This window comes from Anomalospiza imberbis, chromosome 3, assembly GCF_031753505.1.
Source record: "Anomalospiza imberbis isolate Cuckoo-Finch-1a 21T00152 chromosome 3, ASM3175350v1, whole genome shotgun sequence".
Taxonomy (NCBI): domain Eukaryota; kingdom Metazoa; phylum Chordata; class Aves; order Passeriformes; family Viduidae; genus Anomalospiza; species Anomalospiza imberbis.
The window spans coordinates 96687936-96715151 of NC_089683.1; the positions used below are offsets into that span (position 1 = coordinate 96687936).

The 27216-nt window shown below is 41.6% G+C and overlaps 1 protein-coding gene across 2 annotated transcripts in view; it reads left to right on the forward strand.

Annotated features, from left to right (window-relative positions):
* Positions 1-6290: 6290 nt before the first annotated feature.
* The window catches only part of PRKCE (protein kinase C epsilon), a 287835-nt gene continuing 266909 nt past the window's right edge, over positions 6291-27216 (forward strand). For both annotated transcript variants that reach the window (XM_068185893.1, XM_068185894.1), the window contains exon 1: positions 6291-7382. In XM_068185893.1, the coding sequence (XP_068041994.1) occupies positions 7035-7382 (348 nt within the window). In that variant the 5' untranslated portion in view covers positions 6291-7034. The remainder of the gene's footprint in view (positions 7383-27216) is intronic.

The following is a 27216-nucleotide window of genomic DNA, read 5'->3' on the forward strand; positions in this document are numbered from 1 at the left end:
CTCAAACTAAATAGATCAGTAGAACAGTAAACCCCTCCAACCTGGTATGCTGTATCCTGCTATGCATTATGTGGCTTCCACTCCTGTAGTGTACAAGAAAGTAGACAATCAATTCTATTTCCTGGAGGAAAACACACTCAGTTCCCTTCACAGTTTCTTTTGAGGATGTCCACCTCAAATTAAGAACAGTTTTTAGAAATAACAATACTTTGGTACAATATGGAAGAAATAAAACCAGAAAAAGCCAAGAGAAGTATGGGTAATTGACAGCTGACCCCAACATACATTGGGTGTCCAGCCTCAAGGTGCTGTAACAACCCATTGGCCAGCTTTTCTGTCATGAAAGGGGTCACATTCAGCACTAGACTGTGTCTGCTGAAATCAGCAAAATGTGTTGCCTGAAATCGTGTAGCTGGTAGAGAAGAAAGGAAGGAAACAGACTGGTCCTTTTCTCTACTTACTGTGCATGGTTGGTTTGGTTTGTTTTTTTCAATACAAAACCATTCATTCAAACAGCACATACACTATGGGGTTTTTTCCTTCGTGCTGCTCAAGAAAGCAACAGCCTGGAAAGGTAAGTGTGACCTTCATGTTCCTGTCCTCTTCTAGTCTTGATGCAGAGAATGAACTGTACTCTTAGAAAAAATATCTTCCAAGGCTCACCCCATGTGTGTGGAGGGGCTGATCTAGAGCAGGAGGTTGTCTCTTGAATCCTGATCCATTCCAGAATTCTTTCCTTGCACTCTGTACCAAAATTACTTCCAGCAATGACAATCTAATCACTGAGTCGGAATAGCAACAGACTCCTATTATAGTCCTGAGCAATGACAGGTAACTCCAAGTTTCCCTGCCCCAGAAACCTGGTGTAAATTCTCAAGATGAGGGCTGATAAACCAGGAACAGACCAGAGCTCGGTTTTACCCTTCAGAAGTTTTTCCAGCATTTCCTTGTATAGAATAGTAACAATCCTGCAAATGGCAAACCCACAGTAAATGCTGTCAGCAGACTCATGTGAAGGTTGAGAGAAGACATGTAGGAGATGAAGTGGAAGCCTATTTTTATATTTGGGGTACATATAAAAGAAAAGAAGTTCCATTATATTTTACCAGAAAGATGTACAAAACCTTTTATAGCAATTTAAAAAATGACCATCCACAAGCAATAAAATAATAACACCCACTCCCACAGTGGTGAGTCCCTGGCACAGCTGTGTTTTTCTGAGATCATACTGCTCTACAGCCCTGCCTGAGCCAGAAATCTCTAGCCTAGAAGTGACCTAAGCATCTGTTCTGCAACTGGAGAGGTATGTTTTTGTAACACGTGCAGATATGCTTAAACTGGCTGTGATCTATCTAGCTGAGATAAGAACTGCTGGGAAGGTATGATATCATGGGGTTCAGTCTTGGCTAGCAAACCAGGTGCAAACCTGAGAACAGGCTGGCTGGTAGACACTGCGCTGAAGTCACCATGTCACCGTGCCTGCCAGAACCACGTACCTTAAAGCTGTAAATCCATGCAGATGTATTCTCCGAGATTTATTCCCAGTGAAAGCTAACACACTCAGCGAGTGTTTAGTATGTTCTTTTAAAAGAGGTTGGGAAGACTACCAAAAGTATAATTACACTAGAGAGAGAGTTGTAGACCTAATTAATCACACATTGACAAGATCCCTTATGCTGAGACATTTCACAGGGAGCATTGGGAGTGCCTGAAGTAACTTCCTCAGGTACATACTTTGGGAGTGAAGAATAAATTAGTAGGAAATTGGCTGGACACAAAGGAAATCTTGGAATGGAGATGGAGGCTGGACCAAGCTCACTGAGACTGGTCTTTTTCTTCATTTTTAGAAAAGGTGGATTAGTTATTGATACAACCAAAAGATCATTTGCATCATGACAGGAGTGAAAATGCTCTTGAGGATGTTTTTTTCATAACTGTGCCTCCAAAATTAGATACTAAATAATAATTTGACTTTCAAAGATAGTCAGCATTTGACAGCAATCTTTGATTTCTTTCCAGGAAGGGACTGATTCCACTAACACCCAACTATTGCACTTGCATAAGCATATCCATTAAGTTCAAAGGAATTCAGTGGATATATTCATATTAGTGAATATCTTCACATCCTTGTCCAGAGTGGATTCAAAGTTCCTCAATTTTCACAAGGCCTATGATGAGGGGGTCTGGCTTTCATTTCATTTTTTACGTAAAGGTGTTTCCAAAAGTCTCTCCTGCATTCAAGCCTGATTTTATTCCTTCTCTATCGGTTTAGTACAACTCTAAGAAATGATGCTCCTTTTAAAAAGAAAACAACACAAAATCTCCTCTCCTTCTTTCATATTACTGAACTTGGAAAAGCCAGAAAAATTGCTGACTTTTTTCCAATGTTTGAACAGTTTTTTTCGGACTAATGGGACTATAAAAAAAAATTAATCCTCTTGAAAATGCAGTTAAACTATCTATCAATCTGGAGCAACAACACCTCAAACCCAGTTTCAATTGTGGCTGCAACAATAGGATTAAGCCTAACGCGACTCCTGGCAGGACTTTACATCCTCTCTCCACCAGATAGTGCTGTTTCTCCACAGAGCTATGGAGGATGCGGAGGCCAGGGAAAGGTCAGGGGCTGTCTGAGATTACAGGCTGCCGACAGCTTGCTCGTCCCTCCTTGCCGCTGCCACCGCCACCACCTGACACAGGGCAGCGCAACCTAAGAGGGATTTGCGGGAGTAAAACCGTGCCTTGGGAGACCGCTGTTGCTGGCGCTGCCATTGCTGCTATCCCGTATCAGTTTGATGTAGCCTCTTTCCTAAAGTAAGAATGAAAACAGAAGCTGATTAGCCTGTGTTTTTATGATCTCTCGGGGGTCTTTTCCAGTTGAGCAGCACACACCAAGAACAACCCTGACAGAAAGGCTGTTTGCTCTCAGAGTGCTGAACAAAGGAGCTTCTAACCAGCAAAAGTTACTTCTGGAGAGTAGACAGATCACCTTAACCAGTCATGAGTTCAGATACCCTGTAGACCCTCCATGTATTTAAAAAAAAAACAAGTCTGGGAAAAATAGGTAAAACAATAAAACTTCAGGCCACGGTTTACTGTGCAGTTGCAGCCTTTGTAGCAGTACAGAAATGCATCTGGAGTACTTCTTACTGCCCTTCTGCAGGAGAAATACTGCAAGTGCTGCATCTTCCTCTCCAGACCTCCCTGTGCAAAACAGAATAGCTTTTGCTCTTCAGCTCTTAGAGAACCAAATCCTTCTGTATGCACAGAAAAAAGCAAGCAAATATGAAAAACTTTTCAAGTGGAAAATGGTACTTGCAGTTGGAATGTTCTTTGCTGTCTATTACTTAGAGTTTTTGAGACCGCTGAACCAAGTTTTTAGATGAACTTCCAAGAAGCACTGTAATGTTGCTCCAGGTACCTGAGATACTGGATTTTAGGAATACTGTTCCAGGGTACTTTGGTTAAGAACTGCTTAGTGATAAAAGCTCAGTCTTGACACTGACATGCTTTTCCGAAATATAATTTAAAAAAAAAACACCCCAAAAAACCAAAAAAAACCCACCCAAATCTAAAATTAAATTAACATTCTGCAAGATATTTGTATTTTCCTAAGCAGTGTAAGACTGGAGCTGTCTGATCCTAAGTGAGCTTGTAAATCCCTGTTCATGCAGGCAGACATTTATTCTTAGAAGAAATAATTTGTGAAACCAAACTTTAGCTTGCTTCAGTGTATGGAAAAGTGCAGATGGCTCGAATTAGGGATCAAGGCCTAGCTAAGTATGCAGTAGACTGTATATGTAATTAGCCAAATATAAGGTCTATTTATTATTTTGTATGCTGTGTTAATAATGTCTGTATTTATTCAGACTTTCGTAATATGCATGTGTAATCTCAGAGTGATGCTAGGTCATTAAACTCACCATGGAGACCCTGTTTACTTACCTTGGGCAAACAGAATACATACAGTTGTAGTTCTCTAAAAACAACCAGAAAAAAAATAAACAGTGTATCAGTTTGGCTTTCATGTTTTCCAATAAGTATCAAAGGAAATGGAGCATACTATTTACATTGCCCCTTTTGAGGAAAAAAACCACAAAGATATCCAGACAAAAGATTTAATTACAGTGTTCTTTCTCACACATGAAATTTAAGACTGTATGGCTTAATATATAGTACTATATGCATCAGGTAGTGAATGGGGCTGGAAGGAAAGAAGCAGGTCCTTCTTGTATTTCTGGTGGGGCCTGCGAGTATGGTCTTTTACAAAAGTAACATGATAGATGTATCACAGCTGCTGTGAGCCCAGGAAAGGCTGAATTGCAAAGGAAGACCTTTCCCATAATTGGCTCCATACCACAGTTTTGTATCAAACAATTCTGCTTGGAGATTGTCAAGATGGTAATGAACATTGAGATTTTACTGTACTTCTATTTTGACTAGTAGACTAAGTGGCAACAGGAACCAGAAAGTCTGTCTTCTATTAACACGAATGCTCTCATGACCCATTGGCTTCATTAGTACCATATCTCCTATCTGGAAACTGCTCTGGAAGCACAGATACTGGAGCTGTTTCATTAGCTCCAAATATAACACCTGCCTCCTGAGCCATTATCTGCAGAAATCCATAATTATCTGTTCTTTCCTCTCCAGTCAGGAATATCAGGTCCAAATCAAGGACTGGGTGCTCATCTTTTATGCCCTTATTCAACTGCATCTAGGCAATCCAGCTTCTTTCTACTTTGGCTGATTCTTCGAAGCACTCCAGCTGCTCTCCCGAGTGCCAGGACTGATGCCTTTTCTCTTGTGATATTACAGAGAACTGAAATCCCATCAAAGGACAAGGTCTGTCCATTTCCTGGTAACTTTCTCAACACAAGCACACACACACACGAAGGCAAAATCAGTGGCTAAAAATAACTGAGGCAGTAATAATTTTCACCATGGGAAACCATCCAGATCCCGAGTACGTTTGTTCTGAGGAGGAGAAAGTCAGGCTGCACGTGCTTGACGGGTATTTCATAGGGTATTTGATACCACGGTGATGAAAAATTACCGAAATCTTTCATGACGTGCAGATAACGTTCAAGAACACAGTACGCACACCCTTTTACCTTTTCAGAAGGTTTTGGGGTGTTTTTTTCCCCTTTTCAGTACACTTGCAGGGCAGTGACAACCGCCTGCGGTCTCCCGCTCAGCGTCAGCTCGAAGCAGCGGGGAGGCGCCGCGGGTTGAGGTGGGGCAGGCACGGGCCAGGTGATCGCGGCAGACAAAGGCGCCGGCAGTGCCCCACCGCCGCGGGGCGTCGGGCGGCCAACAGGCGGCTTCTCTCCCAACCCAGGCAGCGCCTCTCGGCCGGGTCGGGTCGGATCGAGCCGAGCCGAGCCGAGCCGGGCCGGGCCGAGCCGAGCCGAGCCGGGCCGGGCCGGGCCGGGCGGGGTGGGCCCTGGGAGGCCGCTTCCCCTGGCGGCGCTCGGCACTTCCCGGCGCTCGCACACCGCGGGGAAACTCTTCCTCCGGCCCGGCCCGGCCCCCGCTGACGTAGCGCTGTCTGTGCCGCTGCCGCGGTGGGCGGGGGTGGCGGAGACGCGGGCCGGGGCTCGGCGCTGTCAGGCGGCGGGGCAGGGCGGGGGCGGCGGAGTTCGCTGCCCGTCAGGCGCGGGCAGAGGCGTCCCGGGGATCACGGAGAGAAGGGCGAGGGGCGGGAAGCCCTGCGGGAAGGGGCGTCCGCCGGCAGCGCGGCGCCAGAAGCACCCGGCGCGGTGCGAGTGGTGGTCCGGGTCCCGCAGGACCTTGGTGGCCAAGCACGTTAATAAAGGCGTCCGGGGGTGGTTTATCCACTTTTGGTTCACCACTATTTCCTAAGAGGAGAAGGAGGAGGCGGCGGAGGAGGCGTGGGGCCGGGGCGGGCAGTGTCCCCAGCGGAAAGCCGCCCGGCGGGTGTGAAGGAGCGGCAAGCCCAGCCCGGGGAGCGCGACCCCCGCTGCGGTTCCCGGCTGGTGGCGGCCGCGCTGCTCCCCCAACAGGCAAAACTTTCTACACTCAAACACGCACGCACAGAAACACACACTCACGGCCGGGGCTGCCGCCGCCGCCGCTCACTCGCCCCACACACACACACTGACGTCTTTTGCGCATTTCCTGCGCTGGAGCGAGCGGCGGAGCGGCACCGGCAGCGGGCGGGGGCTGCGCGGAGGGAGGCGGCCGGCAACGGCCGAGGGGAGGCGGCGGGCGGGAGGCGGGCGGGGGGCGGCCGGCGGGAGGCGGGAGGGAGGCGGCGGCGGCGGCTCTGCCCATCGCCAGGGCGGCGGCCGCCCAGCCGGAGCCCGCCGAGACCCGCGCGGGCCGCTCCGCTGCCGGCGCCCCCCATGCACGGGGGTCGCTCCGCTGGGTCCTCGGCCTTGGCGGCGGCGGAGCAGGAGGCAGCGGCGGCGCAGGACGGGCGGCTGCGGGCGGCGCGGATGGAAGGTCCCCGGGTGGATGTTTGCTGAGCGGAGGCTGTGCAGTAGGCAGGGCTGGTGGGTCGGCCGGTGTTTCTGATCCGTGTGTGTGCGTGTGTGTGTGTGTGTGTGTGTATGCGTGTGTGTGTATTGTTGTGCGGCGCACGGGCAGGACTGGCGTGTGCGGGAGCCCGGGTTCGCGGCTCTGCTTCCTCTGCGAGGACTGATCCAGGATTATGGTCAGGGTGAAGGGAGAAGGCTCTTGCTTAGCCCCTGGATTGATTATGCCCGGGTTTTGATAGCATTCGGGGGTTCCTGCAGCCGCGGCCGCCTCCCCCTCCCTGGCGGCCCCCCTCCCTTGTTTTCCGTTAGAAACACGGGCAAGAAAATAAATGTATTCACTGGGTGTCGCAAGAGCAAAGGCTAAATAATCAAAGGTAACAGCAGCAGCCAGACGAAGAGACCCGCACCGTACCCTGCTCCCCCACCTCCCAGACCTGCCCTCCTATTTATTGGCGAGACCTCCCTCCCTCCCTCTCGGTGCGAGTGCGTTGAGCGAGTGTTTGATCCCGGGAAAAGTGCAGCTATCCAGCCATGGTGGTTTTCAATGGCTTGCTGAAAATCAAGATCTGCGAGGCGGTGAATCTGAAACCCACGGCGTGGTCTCTGAGGCATGCAGTGGGTCCCAGGCCACAGACCTTTTTGCTGGACCCTTACATCGCCCTCAATGTGGACGACTCCAGGATCGGGCAGACCTCGACCAAGCAAAAGACCAACAGTCCTGCTTGGAATGATGAATTTGTCACCGACGTTTGTAATGGCAGGAAGATAGAGATGGCTGTTTTCCATGATGCCCCCATCGGGTACGACGATTTTGTAGCTAACTGCACTATACAGTTTGAGGACTTGCTGCAGAACGGGAGCCGTCACTTCGAGGACTGGGTAAGTGTTCACGCTGTAGATACATACATGTACATACAATTTTCAGTGGCATGGCTCTGGATGCAACATCTGTCTTGCAGAGCTAGGTTACCAAGGGCATGTAATGCCTCTGAAGGCTTTTCATTTTTTCCACACTTTGTTATACTGAGATAGTCATGGTTACTATATAACTAATGCATGTTATCTACAGGAGAGGCAGGAAAGAAAAATATGCAGAATCTAAGTAAGAGGTGTGTAGTTACCATGCAAGTTTCTGAAATTATGTGACATAAATACAAATCTAATTGTCTTACTGAGTCTGAAGAACCTGAACCAAATGCTTCCGTACCAAACATTACCGCAAAACCCAGATCCAGCGCCTAGGTGAGTTCCATCATTTCAGGGTGAATACTCTTTGTTAGCCTGGCAATGATGAATCTTAAAAATCCAGACCTGACCTCTGATAAGAGACATCTCAGGGTCTTCCTGTCATTTGAGAGCTCACTGCATCAACACTGATGCTCCTCCTTCCTTCCTTCAGATGATCGACACCTCTATGCGTAGATCTAACGCAATGCTTCTTCAAGTGCTCAAGACTGATGAAAGGGTCCTAGTGGAATTTGGGCCCAACTAGAGAAATTCTGTTGTCTGTACAGACAATGTGTCTTAACAGCTTTCACAGCACCCTTAAGACCCAGAGGCTAACGTGCCTCAGTGGGAATACAAAAAAGCTGGAAAATCCTTGCTCTGACATCCTCAGGTAGTGTGATTTAACAGTGATTTTACCAATCAAACAATGAAGAAATAGGAAACGTGAATATGCACATTTCACATTTCTGCAGTTAAACAGTTAAATGGTGGATATCCTTTAAATGAGATGTATAATAAAACAATAGTAGCTGTCATCTCATTTTCAGTGTGCCCTGCTTGACCAGCCATGTGAAATTATATATGCTCATCTTTTTATGTATTTATTTTTCATGGTCACGGATACTAGCTAGTCGTTTTTTGGCAAACAGATAAGAACCCAGGACCAAAGGAAAAATGGCTAAGGTTAATAGGTCTGAGTTTTATGTGTTCTTTGGGGCTTCTTTGCTTAATGCAGTGATGTAGAGATGGGGAAATGATTAAAGAGCATGAAAGACTTAGACTCTATTTATGCTGATTAGGAGCTGATCAACTTTGCTGTTAAAACTTTTTTGTTTACAACTTTAAAATATTTTTCATTTTTACTGCCTATGTGTTGCATTGTGATAATCAGGGTCAAGATTATTCTGATGCTTTATAAAAGCTACACATTAGTGAGCTCAAAATGGTAAAAGTGGGTGATAGAAGGAAGAAAAATAGCTATAACAGGAAAAGACAAATGCAGCAGTATTGCAGATATCTTTTACCTGTATTGAATGATAATCAAGTTGGGACTCTCCTGAAATCAAGTGATCTTTCATCTTTGAGACCAGTGGGATGAGGAGATCTGCACAGATTTTTAGTGAAAGAATAACAATTTTGTGCGTGCTTTTTGTGCATGGTACATGTTGTGAGTTTGTCACCAAATCTGGAAGAACCTTGCGGATTCCAGATGCCTAGTTTGAATTTTGGTGGGACTGCGATGTAACCTGGCTCTGATCTTTAAGGTGAACTCAAATGTCTGAACACATTCCCTAGATAAATAGTGGAATTTAACAGGTTGAGGTCCATTGTAAACAGGATCTGTGAGGAGCTAGATAGCTGAATGAGATAAATGCTGGCTTTTATTGCATCAAGATTCATTGCTGTCCAGCATTCAGTGGGTGGGAGGAGACGAGGGAGTGACTACGCTTGTTTTCTGTTGATTCTGTGACAGAATTGAGGACATGGCAGTGGATCATAACTGGTCCACTCAGTATAATGCAGCTTCTGAAACATCAGTTAGCTTGTTTTGTACTGTAAATCCTTACCATTAGGATTGTGTTCATGTACTGCATGTACTACAAAGACAGCATACACTCCCCCCCCGTATCACAGTTAGAATGGCGGGGGAGGGGGTGGCAAGTATTTATAGGATTGTGCTTAACCTTTCCAAAATCTTCCTGTGTCACTGTAGTTGCAATACTGAGTGTGTTTATTGGATTAATAGATAGGGACCTTCAGAGAACTGACTCTTACAAAATTGCACTGGTTTTGGGTCTTTTTTCATTGAGTTACGAGAAGTCCTGTGGCCATGACATCTCTATAGAGTCCATACTGAAGTAAATAGATTTATTGGTATCTTCATCAGAGTCTGGAGTCTGTGTTAAAACCTGAAAAAGGAGTCTGCAAAGTGAATGAGTTTCACACTACAAGGAAAATGCACATGGCCTAAACCAATATTAGGCTACGATCTGCTAGTATGATACAGTCAGTTTTTTCTCTTTAATAAGAGGACTAGTTCCTTCATTTCACTTTTGGCATTTAAGGCAGATATTTTTGTAGTACTCTTTCTGAAATCTGTAACAAGCAAATTAAAACCAGCAATCACAGTAACCCATTCTTCCTTACTGCCTGAAATATCAAATAAATGCAGCCTACACACTTGAAACATGCTTGAAGACCATCAAGTCTTTTTATGCCATTTTGAGGGTTTCCCTTTAAGCAGTCCTGAAAGTTGGAACTGGGTACCAAGTACTTGCTGAGTGTGATCAGAGTAATTGCACTGCTGCCCCTCCTTACCTTCAGAATGATGCAACAGTTATTGCAGGACTGGACAGTCACTATTAAAAGAGGGTTGAGAAAATGTTCATGTGCTGAGAATAAGTCTTGTCAACATATTAATAGCTTTAATGCTTTTGATCTCATGTAGTACTGCATGGTTTTTTTTAAGGGAAATTTCAGAATTTGTTTTATAATATCTGTGTTAGGGTCAAGGTTATGTTTCTAGGTTTCTAGGTTCTTGTGATAAGTCCAAAATGCAAAAAAGTTTCACAAAAAATAATATTTTGGGTTTTTTTCCCCTAAGAGGAAACTGTTTCTCATTTTAGCTAGATCACCAAATTTGATTGACTTTTGCCATTGTTCAAATCCTTATATTCTTTTCTCAGATGATTTTTTTAGGAAAATACTGGATGTTTTTCTCACTCTTAGGCCTGTGCTATATATGGATGCCATGGTTACAGTGGAAACACTAATGAATAAACAAGTACAAAGCTTGAAATCACAATAACATCTACTGTATTAACACAAGTCAGATATGCAAAATTCTGATTCCTTTCATCTACAGAGCAGTTGCATTTAATCTTATGATACATATTCTCTCTGAATATATATATATATATATATATACACACACATATATATATACACACACACACACACATATATATATATATATATTTCAAAGTTGTGGTGTGAAACAGTGATTTAGAGTTTACTGGATGAAAGCTTTTAAACAAAATACATAGTTTTGGGGAGTTTTGGTAAGATCAATAGGAAACACTTGTTTAGGTTTCTAAAATAGGTATAGTGACAATTAAAAAGATAGCTGCTTTTCCAGTAGTGCATCAATACAGACATAGCACAGTAAAAGTGTCAGTTTTGCAGATTTTTTTAGTCATGGTTACACTGCAGTTTTAAAGAGAGCTTTGGATTTATGACATTTCAGGCTTTTTGTAAGCGCAGAAAATGTCATACAGCATGGCACTGAGTATTCAAGAGGATGCTGGTGAACTTAGTTTTTGAAAAACAAAATATACGGAACAATAAACAACTTGCAAGTTCTGATTGAAAAACAAAATAGCAACCTGACAGCTCTGGCTGTATCTTTTTGAGTTAGGTAATTCAGGTAATAATAAAGTATGTTTTTATCTAGCTTTCTTGCATGTGGCATATGTAAATGATTCACTTGAGTTGGCAATGCAGCTACATTTTAATCAGTGGAATAGAGATCAGGAAGGAAAATTCCATTGATATTTAGCTGTGTGGTTCCACTCCTGCAAATTATCATGATCAATGTTTATGTGTGTGGATGATTGGTAGTATGGGTTCTGAGTTCAAGTCCACTTTCCAGAGTTGACGACAGATGAAATCAGCATGACTGGACCCATGCCAAAGACTCCATCTAAGGGTCTTAGCCATTAGCCTGGCAGTACATGAGAAAACCTATTGAGTTGTCCTAAGAAATCCTTTTGCTGGCTGAGTAGCAGAACTCACTAAATCAGTGAGAACATCAGAACATTTAACAAGAAAAGCCTCCATTTCCACTGAAAATAATTTACAGCTATATTTAGGTTAATGAAAGAGATTTAATTTTCTGCTGTCTTAAAAAAATCCCTTATGCTGTCAGGAAAAAAAAAACCCATAGATTTTAGTGGGCTTTTCTTTGCTAAAATATCTTTCATACTATTTTTCTTCTTTCAGTGCGGTTTCTTCAGATTTAAATTTAAAACATTATACTATTTTGAAAGCATCCTTTCATATTTCCATTTTGCTAATATAAAGTTAGATGTGCAATTGTACCATCATTGTATAAAGCAAGTTTATTATGAATTAATCTAATATCTCAGTAGCAGGTGGATGATGAGTTATAGGAAATGGCATGGAAAAGAAGTTGCAGTCTATATAGTTAAACACCTAGGTTAACTGAGCTCTGAATGTCACCCAAAAGGCAGTACCAGGGGAGGAATTAAAGCACTTCAGAGTCCTTGGTCCTGTGAGCTGTCCATGAATGTGAGAAGTAGAATTGTCTCTTTCCAGTGCCTCTAATCTGAATGAAATGGAAAGACTACTTAGGTGCTTTTTTTTTTTCCCTTCTTTTAATGTAATTTCTGGTGTTGGAATGGGAACTCCGTTCAGTCAGCAGGTGATCTGTTGTAGCTGGCAGACAGAGAATGGAATTGTCATCATAGTAGTGCAGGTCACCCTATGTGTTCATCTCTGTTTGTGTCGTGCACTGCTGAGGGCTGGCATTGGGCTGGCAGAGAGTGACTGTAACTATTTTCATTTTTATTTTCATCTGCTGACTGATTTTATTTGTGCTGGTGGTGTTGAAAGGCCTCAGATTTCACTTGCAAAACTTTAAATCTCATCTAAACTGTGGCTCATGGGCTGCTGAAAAGCTGTTATAGGAATCATATTTGTTGAGATGAAAGGGAAATTGCTGGGGTCCTGTTTGAGAGGTTTCTGCATGACAGGGTGGTCATGGAGCAAGGTCTGTCAGGCTTGTGGGGCAAAGCTGAGAGCTGTGGGGGCTCAGCAGGGTTTCACAGGGACTCTCTCATTCTGAGGGTGATTGTCAAGAGGAGCTGAGAGATTTTGGAGAGAACTTTGTACAGATAGGGGTCTTCCTAGCCTTCTCCCACAGTCTGTCTCCCTCCTGTGCCTTTTTCCTCTCTGCTGGGGATGTGGTACAGTCACACACAGCTCACCCACTGTCTTGTATCAATCCCTTCTACAGCTGCATAAATCCTCCTACTCCCTGCTAGAAATGTTCTCTCCTAACAGCTCCTGCTTACCTGCAGTGCTTCCCAGTCTGCTGAGAAGCAATAGAGGGGGAAAATGCTGCCTCTGCTGTTGTTACTGCAGGGAGAGAGGGCGAAGTGGGGAAAGGGAGAGATGAGGCATGGGGAGAAACCTGGAGGAGGGTAATGAATAGTTGCTGCTGCACCGCGTACTCTGGCTGCCTTTTTGGCAACAGCATAAAGCTACACATGTAGGAGACAGGGATGAGCTGGCATAGGCAAATTGGCTGGTTGAAGGCCGTATGGTGATCACTGACCCGCTCTGGGATTTTTTTTTTTTGCCTGCTTTGCTGAGTATATAGCTTTTGAAGTCTCAATTCAGATGTGAAAAAAATTGCTCAGGGCATGAAAAGTGTGTAGTGGAGCATGCATTTCACTTAACACTGAATTATCATAGCTGTAGGTCAGGAGTTGATCCTGCCACTGATCAGAATCTCATCTTATTGTTGCAAATACCAAATCCTGATACAAAGTTTCACATAGTGAAAATAACTCTACTGAACTCTGTAGAAAGTATTTGTTAGAAAAAAATTACCAGAAGCAGAGTCCAGTTCATAGGTACTAGTTCAAATCTAGACTTATAAAATGTCCAAGAGGAGTGAAAACAATTCCTGCATGTCCTTCTTGTACCAGTTTTAAGACAGTGCATGTCATTATTCCAGCTTAGGTGGTTCCATAGATACTGTGCAGGGCTTCATGGTTCTGAGTAAACCACTAGTCTCACTGGGTTCACTCGATATCATACAGGCCAGTTTAAGTTATTCCCTCAATAGGGGCCTGTGCTCCAAAGGAAAGCCAAGAATAAATAACCGTTAAGAACATCCTTTACTTGTATTTTCTTCTTACTGACTTTTTATTCTTCTGAAAATCTTGCAGATGTAAGTCTGGTTTTTGCTCTCTAGCATCAAACTGAATTTGTGTCCTGCACGTCCAGAATTCTTTAAATATTGCCAAAATGAAGATTTGACTTGAGTTAAAATTGTAGAACTTGGCAACTAAATGTGATTTGGTTTTGCTCTGTATATAACTTTCATTTAAATGAAGTTTTTGGGGGGTATTTGTGTTTTGAAGGGAGACTATGAATACAGTTTGTAAAACATTAGGGGCAGGAACTTTTTGGCTTGAAATTGGCTAGTTGAATTCAGTTCTGCTTTACCCAATACTATGTTAATCTCCTTTTCCCCACCCCAACTATTATCTTGTAAGAGAAAGACATTTCCAATTCATGGTAAGAGAGGGTTTAGGAACAATAGAGCATGCAAGTAATGGGATATTTGTGGTCAGAGAGGACTGAGAAGAGACTTCTCCTCTGTCCGCATGGAAAGGTAGGGCTGGAAGTATCCAGATATGAATAAGATCAGAATTCCATAGACATATTGGAAAACTGACAGTTTGGGCTGGGGAGGATCGAACAAACCTTTTTGCCAAGCTGGACAGAGCAAGGCCTGAATAATGGGGTATTTTCTGTGCCCTTTTGAGTTGTGCAAATTGTAGAAGTTACAGGGGTTTCAACCATCTGGAGGGAAAGTGGTTACTACGGAAGGCTGACAAAGTTTTAACCTTGTGTTTGTGAGTACTTTCCTGTTTGGCAGGCAGTCACTAGACAATTTAAAAAGTATATTCAGTAATATTAATATGAAACTGCAACTGTAAAGCTAATAAGCCGTTCTAGAGATTGGGTAACTTTCATGGCAGTTATGTACTTTGCACTATATTTTAGTAAAGAAAGTGCAAATGAATATGGTGCAAGAACATCTGCAGAATTCTTATCTACTCTGATCATTATTCAGTCAGTAGCTTGAATTGCTAGTAAAATTGATTTCTGAGTGTCCTCTCACTCGCATTCCTCCAAGAGTTAAAAATGTCAATGATATTAAAGTATAATTGCTGTAATTTAACAGAAGTTACAGAAGCCAAGATTTCACATATTTCGGAATAGCACAGCTAAGAAACCTAGAGATATTGGCATGTTCCCATTAAATATAACAGGAGTTTTAATGTTTATTTTACTGGAAGCAGTATTAGAGAAATGCTACACAGTTCTAAGAGGGTTTTTTTTTTTTTTCCCTCTGAACTCTTTCAGACCTGACTTGTTGAGGAACAAAAGTGATGTCAGACCACAGCTTTTAAAATTTAAAAAAGCAAAGTTTGATTCCATTGGAGGCTTGCAGGCAGCCATTTCTGCCTTATATCGGCTAACTTGAGCTGATTTGATTGTTCCAGACAATAGAATCATTTTGCTTGTTTCTGGTATCCTGCTGGGCAGTTTCATCACAGGCAGGAACAAAAAAGCATGAAAAATGGCTAGATGTTACCAAATAAATTTCATGTCTGCATTGTTTGAACAGCAAGCCCCCTTGGTATCTCTGTATCTTACATGAAGAGTCGGGAAGTGTAATACTTAGTGTTTCCAGCTTAGTATCTTTCAGTACTTGAGAGTATAAATAAGTTACAAGCCTCTTATTATGGGGGACCAGGATTTCTTATGCATTTAGAACTCTCCATTCTTCAGTACATTGGCCTTTTTAATATCATTAAAAGATAGATGGCTTTGACTATGTTAATATTTATAAGTATATTTAGAGAGTGCTGTGGTAGCAATGCAGCAGATATAATAGTGGTGGAAAGATGAAGGGAAGACTGGTGCATCCTCTGCATAGGTGATGAGGAAATGGCTGGAATTGCTTTGCTTTGTTTCACAGATTAAAAGCCAGCAAGACAGTAGTGCCCTTCCCTGTTTTCCTTCAGTTTCCTCTTTATCATTTGTTCTGTCTTTATGCTACCAATTCTCTGTCTTTCTTTATCTTTTCTGGCTTTAAGATAGTAAAGAAATTATAGGGCAACTTTTAAAATAGTGCATAAGATTTTGATGTTGGCAATGCTAGCCGGCTATGTGAATGAAATGTCCTGCTATAGATCTCTACAGAGATCCATTCTAAGTACAGTTTCCTTGCTAGGACCATATTTACTTATTGCATAAATCTTTCTGGCATCTGTCAACTTCCCTTTATGTCAAGGTGAGATTGATCCGTGGCCTTAGAAAGTGATGTCTGAGAATGTATTGGGAAAGGAATGGCTTGAAGTTATTCATGCTGTGTCCACTATGTTTTCCCTCTCACATGGTTCTTCTTAGAGTTACTGAGGAATCTTTTTTCTTTTCCTCTGAGTTTCATTGTCTTTTCCTTCCTTGTGACCCCGCAGTGCCTTGGCACCTCTTGAACATTTGACCTCTTGGCCCACTTTTCTCCTTAATCCAGCACTATCACCTTGCCCTCATGTCCCAGCTGTTGTAACTTTTCCTTCATTTTCCATGTCATTACTTCCCTTATATCCATACTGCCGTTATTCCCAGCAGTCCAACTCCTTCCCCTTTTTTGTCACTCTGGTGGACCAGTAAGATCCTTGAGGACTTAGAAGCCTCCCAAGTGTCTGAAGCTCTGTGGCGTTTGCCCAGCTGCTGTCATCCAGAGCTCATCCCCGCTGTGCTGCTCAGCAAGCAGCAGGGAACTGATCATAGTCGTGCCTGTTGGAGCGGCTGTTTTCAGTCAGAAAGGAGTGATGCACCGAGTTTCCTGTTAGTTACACTACTGAAGTGCTTGAAGGAATAAATGTAATATGTAGGTTTGAACTTCAGGCAAAAATGCTCTGGTTTTAACAGACTCAGTGTGGTGTTGTAGGAACATGATCTATCCCTGAAAACGGGACTCTCCCAAGCAGTGGAAACACCATCAAAAAATTTTAGTTGGTACTGACATTGAGATTTTCAGGGACTCCTAATCGCAGAAAATACCTACTAGTGTTTGGTAATTTTTTTTTTAATGTATAGTGGTGGTTTCTGTCTTAAAAAAATTCCAGTCCAAGCACAAGTCAAAAAGGCAGACTGGGGAAGCCAAGAGAAATATTAGGAAACCGCTTACCAGTGTGAAAGGCTGCAGTGATAGTTGAGAAGCAGTCTATCAGCTCAGCTTTGCTTGGTGTCCTTAACTCAAAATATCAAGGGGAGAGGCAATAGTGGAAATTTTGCTAGGGGTATTTAGAGTTTCTGATGTTTTGTAAAATGTGGTGTTTCTCTTCAAGGCGTTGATGTGTTTAGATGGACAGCCCATATGATCTAGTCCATGATTCCCAAACTTGTAGTTGTTACTTAGTGCCCCATATAGCTTCAAGAATGTTTCTGCTGCCCAGTTTGAGGGAACTACAGGATTTTTCTGTATAAGTCAATGAAAGCTGATATAGTATTATTACATTACAGCTTTTTTTTCTGTAGTGATAGGTGGGTTAGACCACTAAAAGTACAATAATCAAATTTGGATATGATATAAAGGGGTAATAGTATGTACTAATGTCACTGGGCTGAGATAAACTATGTTAAGTTTTGTCACACCCATTTACTCTTCCTGCTAGCAATTTCTCAGAGCCATGCCAAGCCTCTGAAAGGAATAAAGAACAAAGAATAATTTTATTAACACCTCATGCCTGTTTTTTAGAAGTGTTATCCATTGAATCAGGAGCAAGTGACAGGGCTTTTCACCTAAAAAACAGAACCTTGGGCTTCTTTCTGACGATCCTTTGGCAATACTTTATATATATGTGTGTGTGTTTATGTATTTATAGATACATAGATACATTATAAAACTATATTATAAGTTATATATCTACATCTACATATAACTTTAAAAATAATATTAGTTTAGTAGTCGTATTTGGGAGGTAACTTTGCATATGCATTTTAATAAGGCTGGTTGAAAGGTTTTAAAATACAAGTTCAGCTAAACTTACTTTGGACAGTTCTGAGGAGCAGCTCAGACACTATGACCTAGACAAGCTCCTATAATCTCTTTACATGCTCTTGCCAGTCCGTGCTCATTCTTGTCTGCTTTGCCCATTAGTTGCAAGAGGCCTTGGGGAAAATGTTATCTTCTAGGATATATAATTTAGCAGAAATGTGGGGTCATGATTCTCTTTTGAAGGGTATTCACTTTACTTTAGTAGTATGGTAATAAAAATAGATGAGGAACAATTGACCTATGTTCATCACAGCCCAGAACAGTGCAAAAACCCCCGAAACCCCTGAAATTTCCCTGTGTTGGTTTTGTTGATAAATAGATGTGTGAATAAGCAAAATCAATATACCTTAAACAAACATACAAAAGTTGGAAGTTTGTAGTGAGTACTGTCCATTAATGACTGGAGGACAGACAGAGGTAAGTTGTCTTGCACACAGATTCAAAGCTGATGTTCCTATATTGATTTTAATGGGTAGTTCTTTGAGTGGTGTTCTCTGTTGCTGAAACTATTCAAAGTATGTGTATCATTTAGTTGCATACATACTGATTCTTCTGTGCTCCTAGCTAGTTACACCACCATGAATTGAATTCCTTCTGTGTTTAATATTGAATTTTACGTATTTCTCTGAATTGAGACCTACTGTAAAATTTTCAGCAACGTGGAAATTACATTAAGAATTTAGGTTCCTGATTCAGCAGCCTTTTGAAAGTGTTATCTAGCTGTCTTTTCGTGAGTGGTGGTACTGTCATAGAATCACAGAATGTGCTGAGTTGGAAGGGACCCATCAGGATAACTGAGTTTAACTCCTGGCCCTGCACAGGTCACCCAAGAATCACCATGTGCCCAAGAGGCTTGGTGCTGTGACCACTCTGGGGAGTCTGTTCCAATGCCCAGCCATCCTCTGAGTAATAAACCCAGTCAACGCAACTGTGTGCAAATGAGTTTGTGAGTACATTGTAAACGTGTTTGGTCAGAAGTGTCAGTTCTGACCATCAAGCCTTCTCTTCAGTTTGGTAATATGAGGTGTTTTGGAAGTGGTATTGTTCAGAGTGTTTTTAAACTAAGAAAAACCCCCAAAACCTTAACATTTTTGTTTTTGTTTTGGCTGACACTTCATTAATAAAACTATTGTAAATCACTGGATATTTGAACAAATTAAATGAAACTGATCTCTAGCGTTGTTTGAATGTACTCTGTACATCAAACTGACAATCATGTAACATGTAACAAACATGTTACATTTGGTTTAAACTGTGCGCACTCTCCAGCCAAGAACTGTTTTGCTGTAGCGGTGTTATTAATACCATAAAGCTTTCAAAGCCCTTAGTGTATTCTAAAGTTTACCCTTTTTAAAAATCAGGTTTAAAATCAGATGTGAAGTGTGAGAATGTAATTTTGTTTTTCAGGCTGTTCCTGGAACACTGAGGTTAAAAAACCCATCCAACTGAAAGGGAAGGGAGGCAGAGTGAGAAGTGGGGGCACCTCTGAGCCTTTTCTCTCTACAGCAGTCTCCTTGTTGTACTGTATGGGTTTCTTCGCTGTGGGACCTGGACATAATTGTGGCAGTGATCAGTAAGACAAATTATGGGTCAAATGTTTTGTAGAATTGCCAAAAAGCTTGCAGCTCTTCCAGCAACTTGAATCAGCCCTGCACCCTATTTGTAGACTCGCAAGCAAAATCTGCTTCCCAGCAGCAGTGTGCTGCTCTGCAGAACCCCTCTATTGTAAGATTTATGCACGGTTAATGAACTTTGCAATGCAAAAAATGTGAAGTCTTGGAGACATTTTATGCAGCTATGAAAAGGCACTTGATGCTAGTGATATCCCAGTGAGACAGGAGCGAAGTGCTGAGACCTTGTCAGAGCATGGATGCATGCATGCTGGCAGCATGACAGTTTTGAGTGTAGGAGTTACTAGTTTCTCTTTAATAACATGAGGTTGTGCAGAAACAGAAAGTTCACAGTTTCTTCCTTCAGGAGTTTATGATGTAAAATAAGAAAAACAATCTCACTTTTAGAGTGCAATAACCTGTGTATCAAACTAGATGTGGCTTGCAAAAGCCATGGAAAATGTGTAACAAAACAAAAACCTATACTTTACAGTACATAAGTATGCAAAAGAAATAAATTATGTGTTACTGTAACTTTTAAAAAATGTATTTGATGGCCCTTGGGGAAGCAATAGTTGTCTAACTGAGGAGTTAAGGGAGAGTGTTTTTATTCACATGAGTCAGCAGAGAAAGAGGCTGAAGCTTGTGTGCCAGACCAAGGAACATGTAAATATGACAGATGGTCAACAAAGTGAAGCCACTTTGTAATAGAGCAGTCCATACAAATAAGGGAGATCTTTTTTGCAGCAGGCTTTATTTAACTAAAAGTTTCAAAATATCAAAACTGATCAACAAAAAAATAGCCATCATCAGCATTGCTTGGTTTTCCTTAGTATTTCTGGTAACAGGTGGGGTTGGTGAATTAATTTTCACAGTACACAAGCTATTTCTGGTGCTGATTACATTATTTTCTGAAATTTGTGTGAGCTGTGAGATAATGTGTAATAACATCATTATAATCTTGCATGCTGTGAACTGGTCATGCAAGTTTTTACATACTTAGTTGTCCTGCATCTACTAGAGATATAGCATGTTATCTCTTTTTTTTTTTTTCTGTAAGTAATGCCTTTATTTCCATTCACATAATTCCTTCAAACAAATGAGCATGTCAGTAATGGAAATGATGGGACAAACATTCACTCATAATTCAGGTATAAAATCTTCTTATAAAATTAATAATCCAGCCTTTTATATCAGTGGTTCCAGAAGAGGCCTTTGTCTGCTACATAGATCTGTCTGTCTCAGGTTATAATGAAACTCATTAGCAAAATAATCTGAGTCTGGAGAATCTGGAGTATAGTCATCTTCACAGCATTCCTGAGAGGAAGTGTAATGGATGAAGATTTCTCCATGCTGCCCAGAAGTATGGCACAAGCATTGTGGTTTTAATCTCACATTTTTGCAGTGGAGGTATCAGTTTCATTTTTACAGTGGGGAGACAGGGGCTGAAATCTAGACTAGTGAAATAAGGTTTCTGCCTGATACCTTCTAGAGATACCTCTTTCTGTCCTAAAGCTTCTCTGCCATCTGTCAATCTCACAGTTTACTTTTGTAGAAGAAAGATTCTCACCATTACATTTCTATTTCCTTCTTGTAGCTTACTTTTTGTAGGCTCTGGATTTATGGTTTGATTGAAAGGGTTTTTTTTTTCTGTTTCAGTTCTCCAACCACTTTATTGTGAGGATGCTTTCCTTCTGTTGCAGTAAACAAACAGAAATGCAGGGCCTCTGTTTTGCTGCCTTCTTGACACTGTAGCTTTTTCTGTAGAGGTATGGATCTATGAAACCAGACTTCTAGACTGTCAAAGCAGAGACAGTAGTTGGAAGCTGAGCTGCTCCTCTGGGTGACTAGTTGGGGGCAGCACCAGCTTTACTGTTTCAGTGAAAAAAATCACCACTGAGGGTTATTCTGTGTGCATGTACTCAGAATGTCTCTGGTATTGAGCCTACCTGTGTATGAATAAACTGTCAAAGGGCTGGAAGAGTTGGGTGTGCAAATCCCTCTGAAATGTAGAACAGATTGTTTTCAAAAGTTTGAAACTTTGAAAGTTGCCGTCATAACTTTTAATTTTGTGTATTTTTATAGCCCCGTAACTGTAGTTAGTATGGTAGAAGATAAGAGCAGACAAAATGTAAAGTCAAAGTTTGTTGTTTGATTGTTCATGCACTAAATTTGGAGGAAAGGGGACTTCCATTTGAGTCAATTATTTGAAGGAAACAGAACATTTAATTTTACATTTTTAGGGTCTTTCTCTGTTACTAAGAGTGGAAAAGCTTAGGATCCTCCAGCTGGAGTGGTGTGAAGAGGGAGTAAGAACAGCTGGTGTGTGCTGTGGAGCAGCTGTACAGTGCAGCAAAGCCTGATAGCCCAACACCTGAGTGTGTTTATAAAACAGATGCAGAGAGATTATACTGGTGTTGCCTGCCTGGCAGACTGCTAGCCTGTGGTTTACACAAGGCTGTCCCTGGTTTTGAAAAAGCCACATATTCACTACACCAGATGTGCTGACATGGCTTGGGGTTAACATGTTGTGCTTCAGGACTGACCCCAGTTGGGAAAAATTTGGAGCAGATTATAGCAACTGGGGCTTCATGAATTTTAGAAAGAGAGATTCTGGAGAAATTATAAGGGGTTGTTAATTTAGGTACTCATTGTTGCTTTGCAAAATTATTCATTATTTAGTGTGTTTGGAGCTCAGATGAAGTGGGAGAAGGACACAATATACCCATTACCATCCTTTCACAGTGAAAAAGGGGCATTCTCTTTGGTTTCCTGATATTGTGTGCAGTATTGCCCTCCCTGATCAGTATAAATTTAACATCTAGACTTGTAAGTGTAGTAAAGCTTTTTACTTACATTTCTTTCATCCAAAAGGTATTTTGCAGATGATACAGAAAAAGTGTTGAAAGGTGAATTGCTAAGGTCCATCATCCTAAAGGTAGTCAGTGATGGGAATGTCAATTATGTGATATTACATGAAACTGAAGGCATTGGCGTGCAAAGGTGTTGGATTTAAGGCTTCAGTGACTTACAGTTTTCATCTGTTTGGGAGAATGTACTTTTACTTACACCTTACACATTTCTATATGGCTATCCAGAATGTAATACTGACTTTGCAGTACATTGCTCAGTGATCTACAGGAAGAAACCAGTGCCCTTAAAATATTCTGATGGATTTGCTTCATCTTTCAAATGTATGTGGCTCATGAACATCAATTAGAATAGCAGCTTAAGGGAGTATGTTAATGCTTTATTTCGTACTGGAGGCTTACAATACTGTGACACGTTTTACCTCAGAGAAGCTACAGTTTTCTATCTTTAGGCAAATATGAAAAGACATGGTGCCTAAATACGACAAATTCTCTTCAAAATCCCCTGGTATCACAGGTTTACCTTCCTGGATAAGTAACATTGATTAAGAATAAACTTTGCTATGAATGTTTTGAATATATCCTGGGATTGAATGAATATTAGATGAATACAGATTTGTTTACTAATATTGTTGGCTGGTCCACTGTGCAATGTGAGACCCTAACAGTCATCACCACTTCAGTATGAAGTTAATGTTTGTGTCCTCACTTCTTAAAATATGAATCTAGTATGTTAGATGTTCATCTCAAGGCTGCAGAACAGCAGAAAAGAGAGCATATGGGAGGGGTACCCAGCTGTCCTGAAAGTATCCCTGCTTACAAACCAGATTCCTGGTAAGAGCTGTAATCAAAGAACTCAGCTAGGTAATTCCTTTGTGTCTCAAAATGCATCTGCCCTGAAGCTCAGAGCTCATGTCCTAGGGCTTGCATTTTCAAACCCACAGGCTCAGCCTTCTTTTCTTTCAACGCTGTTATTCTAAGGGATACTACTTTTCCAGTTCCACTTCCCTCTTGCATCTTCTTCTCCCAGTGGTAGTTGATCCATTGGTTGCTGTTAGCAGCTCCTCAGTTGAGAAGTACCTCACTTCTGCTCTTAGCAGAATTAAAAAATTGTGGTGACAGGCTGCATTTACCAAATCTCCTAGCTTGACTTAAAAAAAAAAAATGATTTTGGCTCAGAATAACTGGCATAAATGGGGGTGCAAAGGGGTGAAATAATTTATCTTTATTTATTTGGGTATATATGTCCAACTCATTTGGTGTTTTTTTGTTTTTTTTTTTTTTTTTTTTTTTTTTTTTTTTTCCTGGTTAGGCATATAGGAAAGAAGATGCCATTCTCTATCACTTGTGCATTCACTTTTTCCCCCCCTGGAGAAAGTGAGACTAGTAGCATCTTTAGTTACAGTTAACATATTTAATCATTGGAAAGCTTAATTTGAAGACCTACTTTGTTACACTGTGTTTCCCAGTGGCTTCATCCACTTGTGTGACAGGAATGATGGATAAAACACAGCAAGGCAGTGAATATGTCTCATAGGAAGAGGTTAAGTTGGTTGAAAGTTGTTGAGCAGCATCCCTTTTAGGGTTGTTTGAAACATAATTGTGTGACAGCAGATACAGGAACAAAATATGTTACTGAGAAAGAACAAAAGCAAATTCAGTCAGGTATTTCAAGGCCAAGGAAACTCAGCTGAGTTATTACTGGCTCCAATTAACATGCCTGAAAAAAGTAATGTTCTTTGCTTCAGCTGGGTGGCCCTCAGAAATGGGGGATATTCTTTCCTGCCTTTTGAAATCATCAAAGAATATGAGAGTAATCATTTCCAAAGTTATCTCTATGTCAGAAAACCTCACTGCTCAGGATAAGCCAGGGTAAACAAAAGAGAAATAGGAAGTGACTTTCAAAAAGTATGGATTTGAACCTGTGAGTTGCTGAGTGTCTTCAGTGAAATGCTGAGCTTGCTTGATTTCCAGTTAGTTTATGGCTCTTGGTTCCTGACAGGATCAGGTCCTAAGATTAGATCTACCCTCTGGAGTAAAATTAGGTTACTGCTGTCGGCTTTTTTTGACTGCCAATATTGCTTGTGGTGCTATATCATCAATGCTCTGTATGTACACAGACATGTACAGCACTTGATCTGCAGGGACTGTATCTCTTTCACATTTTCATTGTTTGTCTGCTGTACTAATTAGAACTCTGATATGAAAATGAGGCATCAAGAGGATGAAGCAAGATACCAGATGCTTACTGACAAAAGGAAGATCCTTCTTCAATTTTACTGTCATGCTCAGAAGCATTTTTACATGTTTTTTCCCTTATGTAGAGTAAAATAACACCAAATTTCTGTAGTACTTTTCATCAGTAGATTCCTAAGTGGATATCAATCTGATGAATATATTAAATACGCAATCAAGACCTTTGGGTAAAGAAGCATGTACTGCTGTAATTCTTCATTTTCAAATAAATTGCAAAGCCCTTCACATTTAGCTTTTTTAACTTTCGTTGGAGCCATTCATGTTGTATGGGCATCTCTATACACCATGTTGGCCATGGAGATTGAGAGGTTGTAAAGGATGTTTGGACTACATTCCTCCTCTCCCACTAGTGCAGACTTTACTGTCCCTATGAGGTTAATGTGCTACCAATGATTGCAGTCATTGTTGGCATTATTTGAACTAAGGGTGGGTATAATGAGACTTCACTGCTAGTCATGCTTAAGGGGAAAACTATTTCTTCACAGTAGTTTTTAGAAGTTATACAAGGAAATCTATATGCCTTAAGCATGAACTGAGAAATGTACATACAGTAGTCAGATTGATTCAGTCCTCTCATAATTTGTTGCTCTTATGCTTAGAAAATGGCTAAAAATTTTTGCATCTGGTTATTGCAGCATGTAGAAATAAAAATCTTATCTGAAATAATAATGAAATTTTTAACAGTATGACAGATATGAGGTATAGTTTAGTTTTGTTTTTGTTTTTTTTTTTCTGAAACTCTAAATCTATGCTTTTACAGAAGGCTTCGACCACCTTGCTTCAAAGGGATATTGATTATATTATATCTTTCCCAGGGTTTGTTTGTTACTCTGTTTTCTGTGTCTTGAACAGACCTTGCGTGTTTATTGACCCTGCCAGTATATGAGTTATAAGCAGATTGGAGGCAAAGGGGAGGAAAAAGAAACAATGTTTAATTCTACCAAAGCTTCTGCCTCAGGCTTCAGTGCTCAAAGTTTCATCAAACAGGTTCTTCTACCTCTGTTTCCTCATTCCTCCTGAGGAGAGGCAAGCTGACCATGCTTAATTAAGCACGAGGCTTCAGAGCCTTCCTTGTGCTGCAGAGGAACAGTGCCTCCTTTCCCCAGGACCAACAGTGCCCAGGAAGCAGCCAGGGTACAGGTCCTGAGCTATGATCCATTGGGGTGGGGAGTTGTTTGCTGGGGCAGTTTTTTTTCACTTGGTGAGTGGTGACATCTTCTGGGAGGCTGCAGGGAGAGGAACCCAAATTTAGTGAGCAAGAAGAGTTACTCCTGTGTAGGAAGAGGCAGTCTCCTGTCAAACCTGGGGAGCCTGGTTTCCCATTGTTCAATGATGCAAATCACCTGGGAAGTTATGCAAGGGAAAAGCCTGGGAAATACAGCATATTCTTTAATATACAGTAATCTTTGGAGGATAATATTACATAATCATGACATCACCATCTGGGATAAGATAGTATTTTGTAGCCAGTGTTTTTCCACTTACCTAAAGCATGATCTTAATACTGCAAAGCTATGCTGAAAAGGGAGCTATGCTGGTACTTGCATATTTAACCTCTTTTAGGTTATAGACTTCACGTGACTTCTTCTTGATCCCAAGTATGTGGTGTACAGGACTTCCCTAAAGACTACTGATAAGGGTAACTTCCTCTGAAATATTTGGAGACTGTGCTTTGAATCTCTTGGTTCTCAGAGTACAAATAAATGTGCTTCAGGCTGCCTACTGAGAAAAGACCAGACAAAATCTTCCTCTTCACCGTACAGATCATGTAGAAATTTTTTGAATATTAGTAATTAATTCTGAAACAGAAGATAAAACCACCTTTCCTGCAGCAGGCCTGTAGGGATCAAAAGCTGGGAAAGATCTATTTTGTTTGAGTAACTGTGTGATATTTTTGACCTGCAGACTCAGCTTCAAAAGGGCAGTCCAGATACCTGTAGAGCTTTAAAAGTACCTTGTGCTGGTTTTGAATATTAGGGCTAAATGTTCATATTGTCCCTCTCCTCCCCCCCGCTTCCTCCTCTTCCCTGCACTGGGTTTTAAAGAACTTAAGAGAGCCAGATGAATATTCTCCTTTTCCATAGCATCTGTGGAATAAAAGATGGGTGAAGAGGTACACTCTCTGTGACTCTTATTTCTGTTTTAGCTCATGAAGAGGACTACTAAATAGTGATCAGTCAGTTAGTTTGGATTGGGATGCTCTGTTGGCTGTGAAACCCCTCTCTGTGAGAAAGCCTGGTGGGAAAGACTTCCATGGGAGAGAATTTCCTTCAAGGTAATATGGAGCACAAGCATGGACTGTTGTTTGGAGAGTTTTTGAAACCCATGTGCTTATCTGGAGATCTGACTGGGAACTGAGTGCTTCTCCTAAATGAAGATGGTGGAGCTTGGATCCTCACCCCCTTGTTTTCTGCTGGAGAGTGTGAATCAGAGCTGTCTGGGCTGCTGGTCCTGCTAGGTAGTATTGCCTGAGCAGGGAGAGGAGGAAGAAAAAAACTGGTATCATAATTGCAGAAAAACCCATGCAATGTCTGAAATACCTCAATATTACCCCAGAGAAGTGTATGTGACTGATAAATGAGCCTTGATATTGCTGTCAGAGTGCTCGTGAGAAGCTTATCATCACAGGCCATGCACAGTCCACTGGGGTCTTATGAACCAATCTGAGTGTAGTGTGATCCCATAACCTGGCAACAAAAGTATGCTCACAAGGTGTGCTGAAAGGTTATTAGGTTATACCAAACTTATTCCACACAGGATAATTTAGAAAATTTGCTTATATAGAGAACTGTATCTTTGACACCAAGGCCTTATTATGTTAATTACAAAATTGTGTAGGCTCTCCTGATACCTCCAGTCCC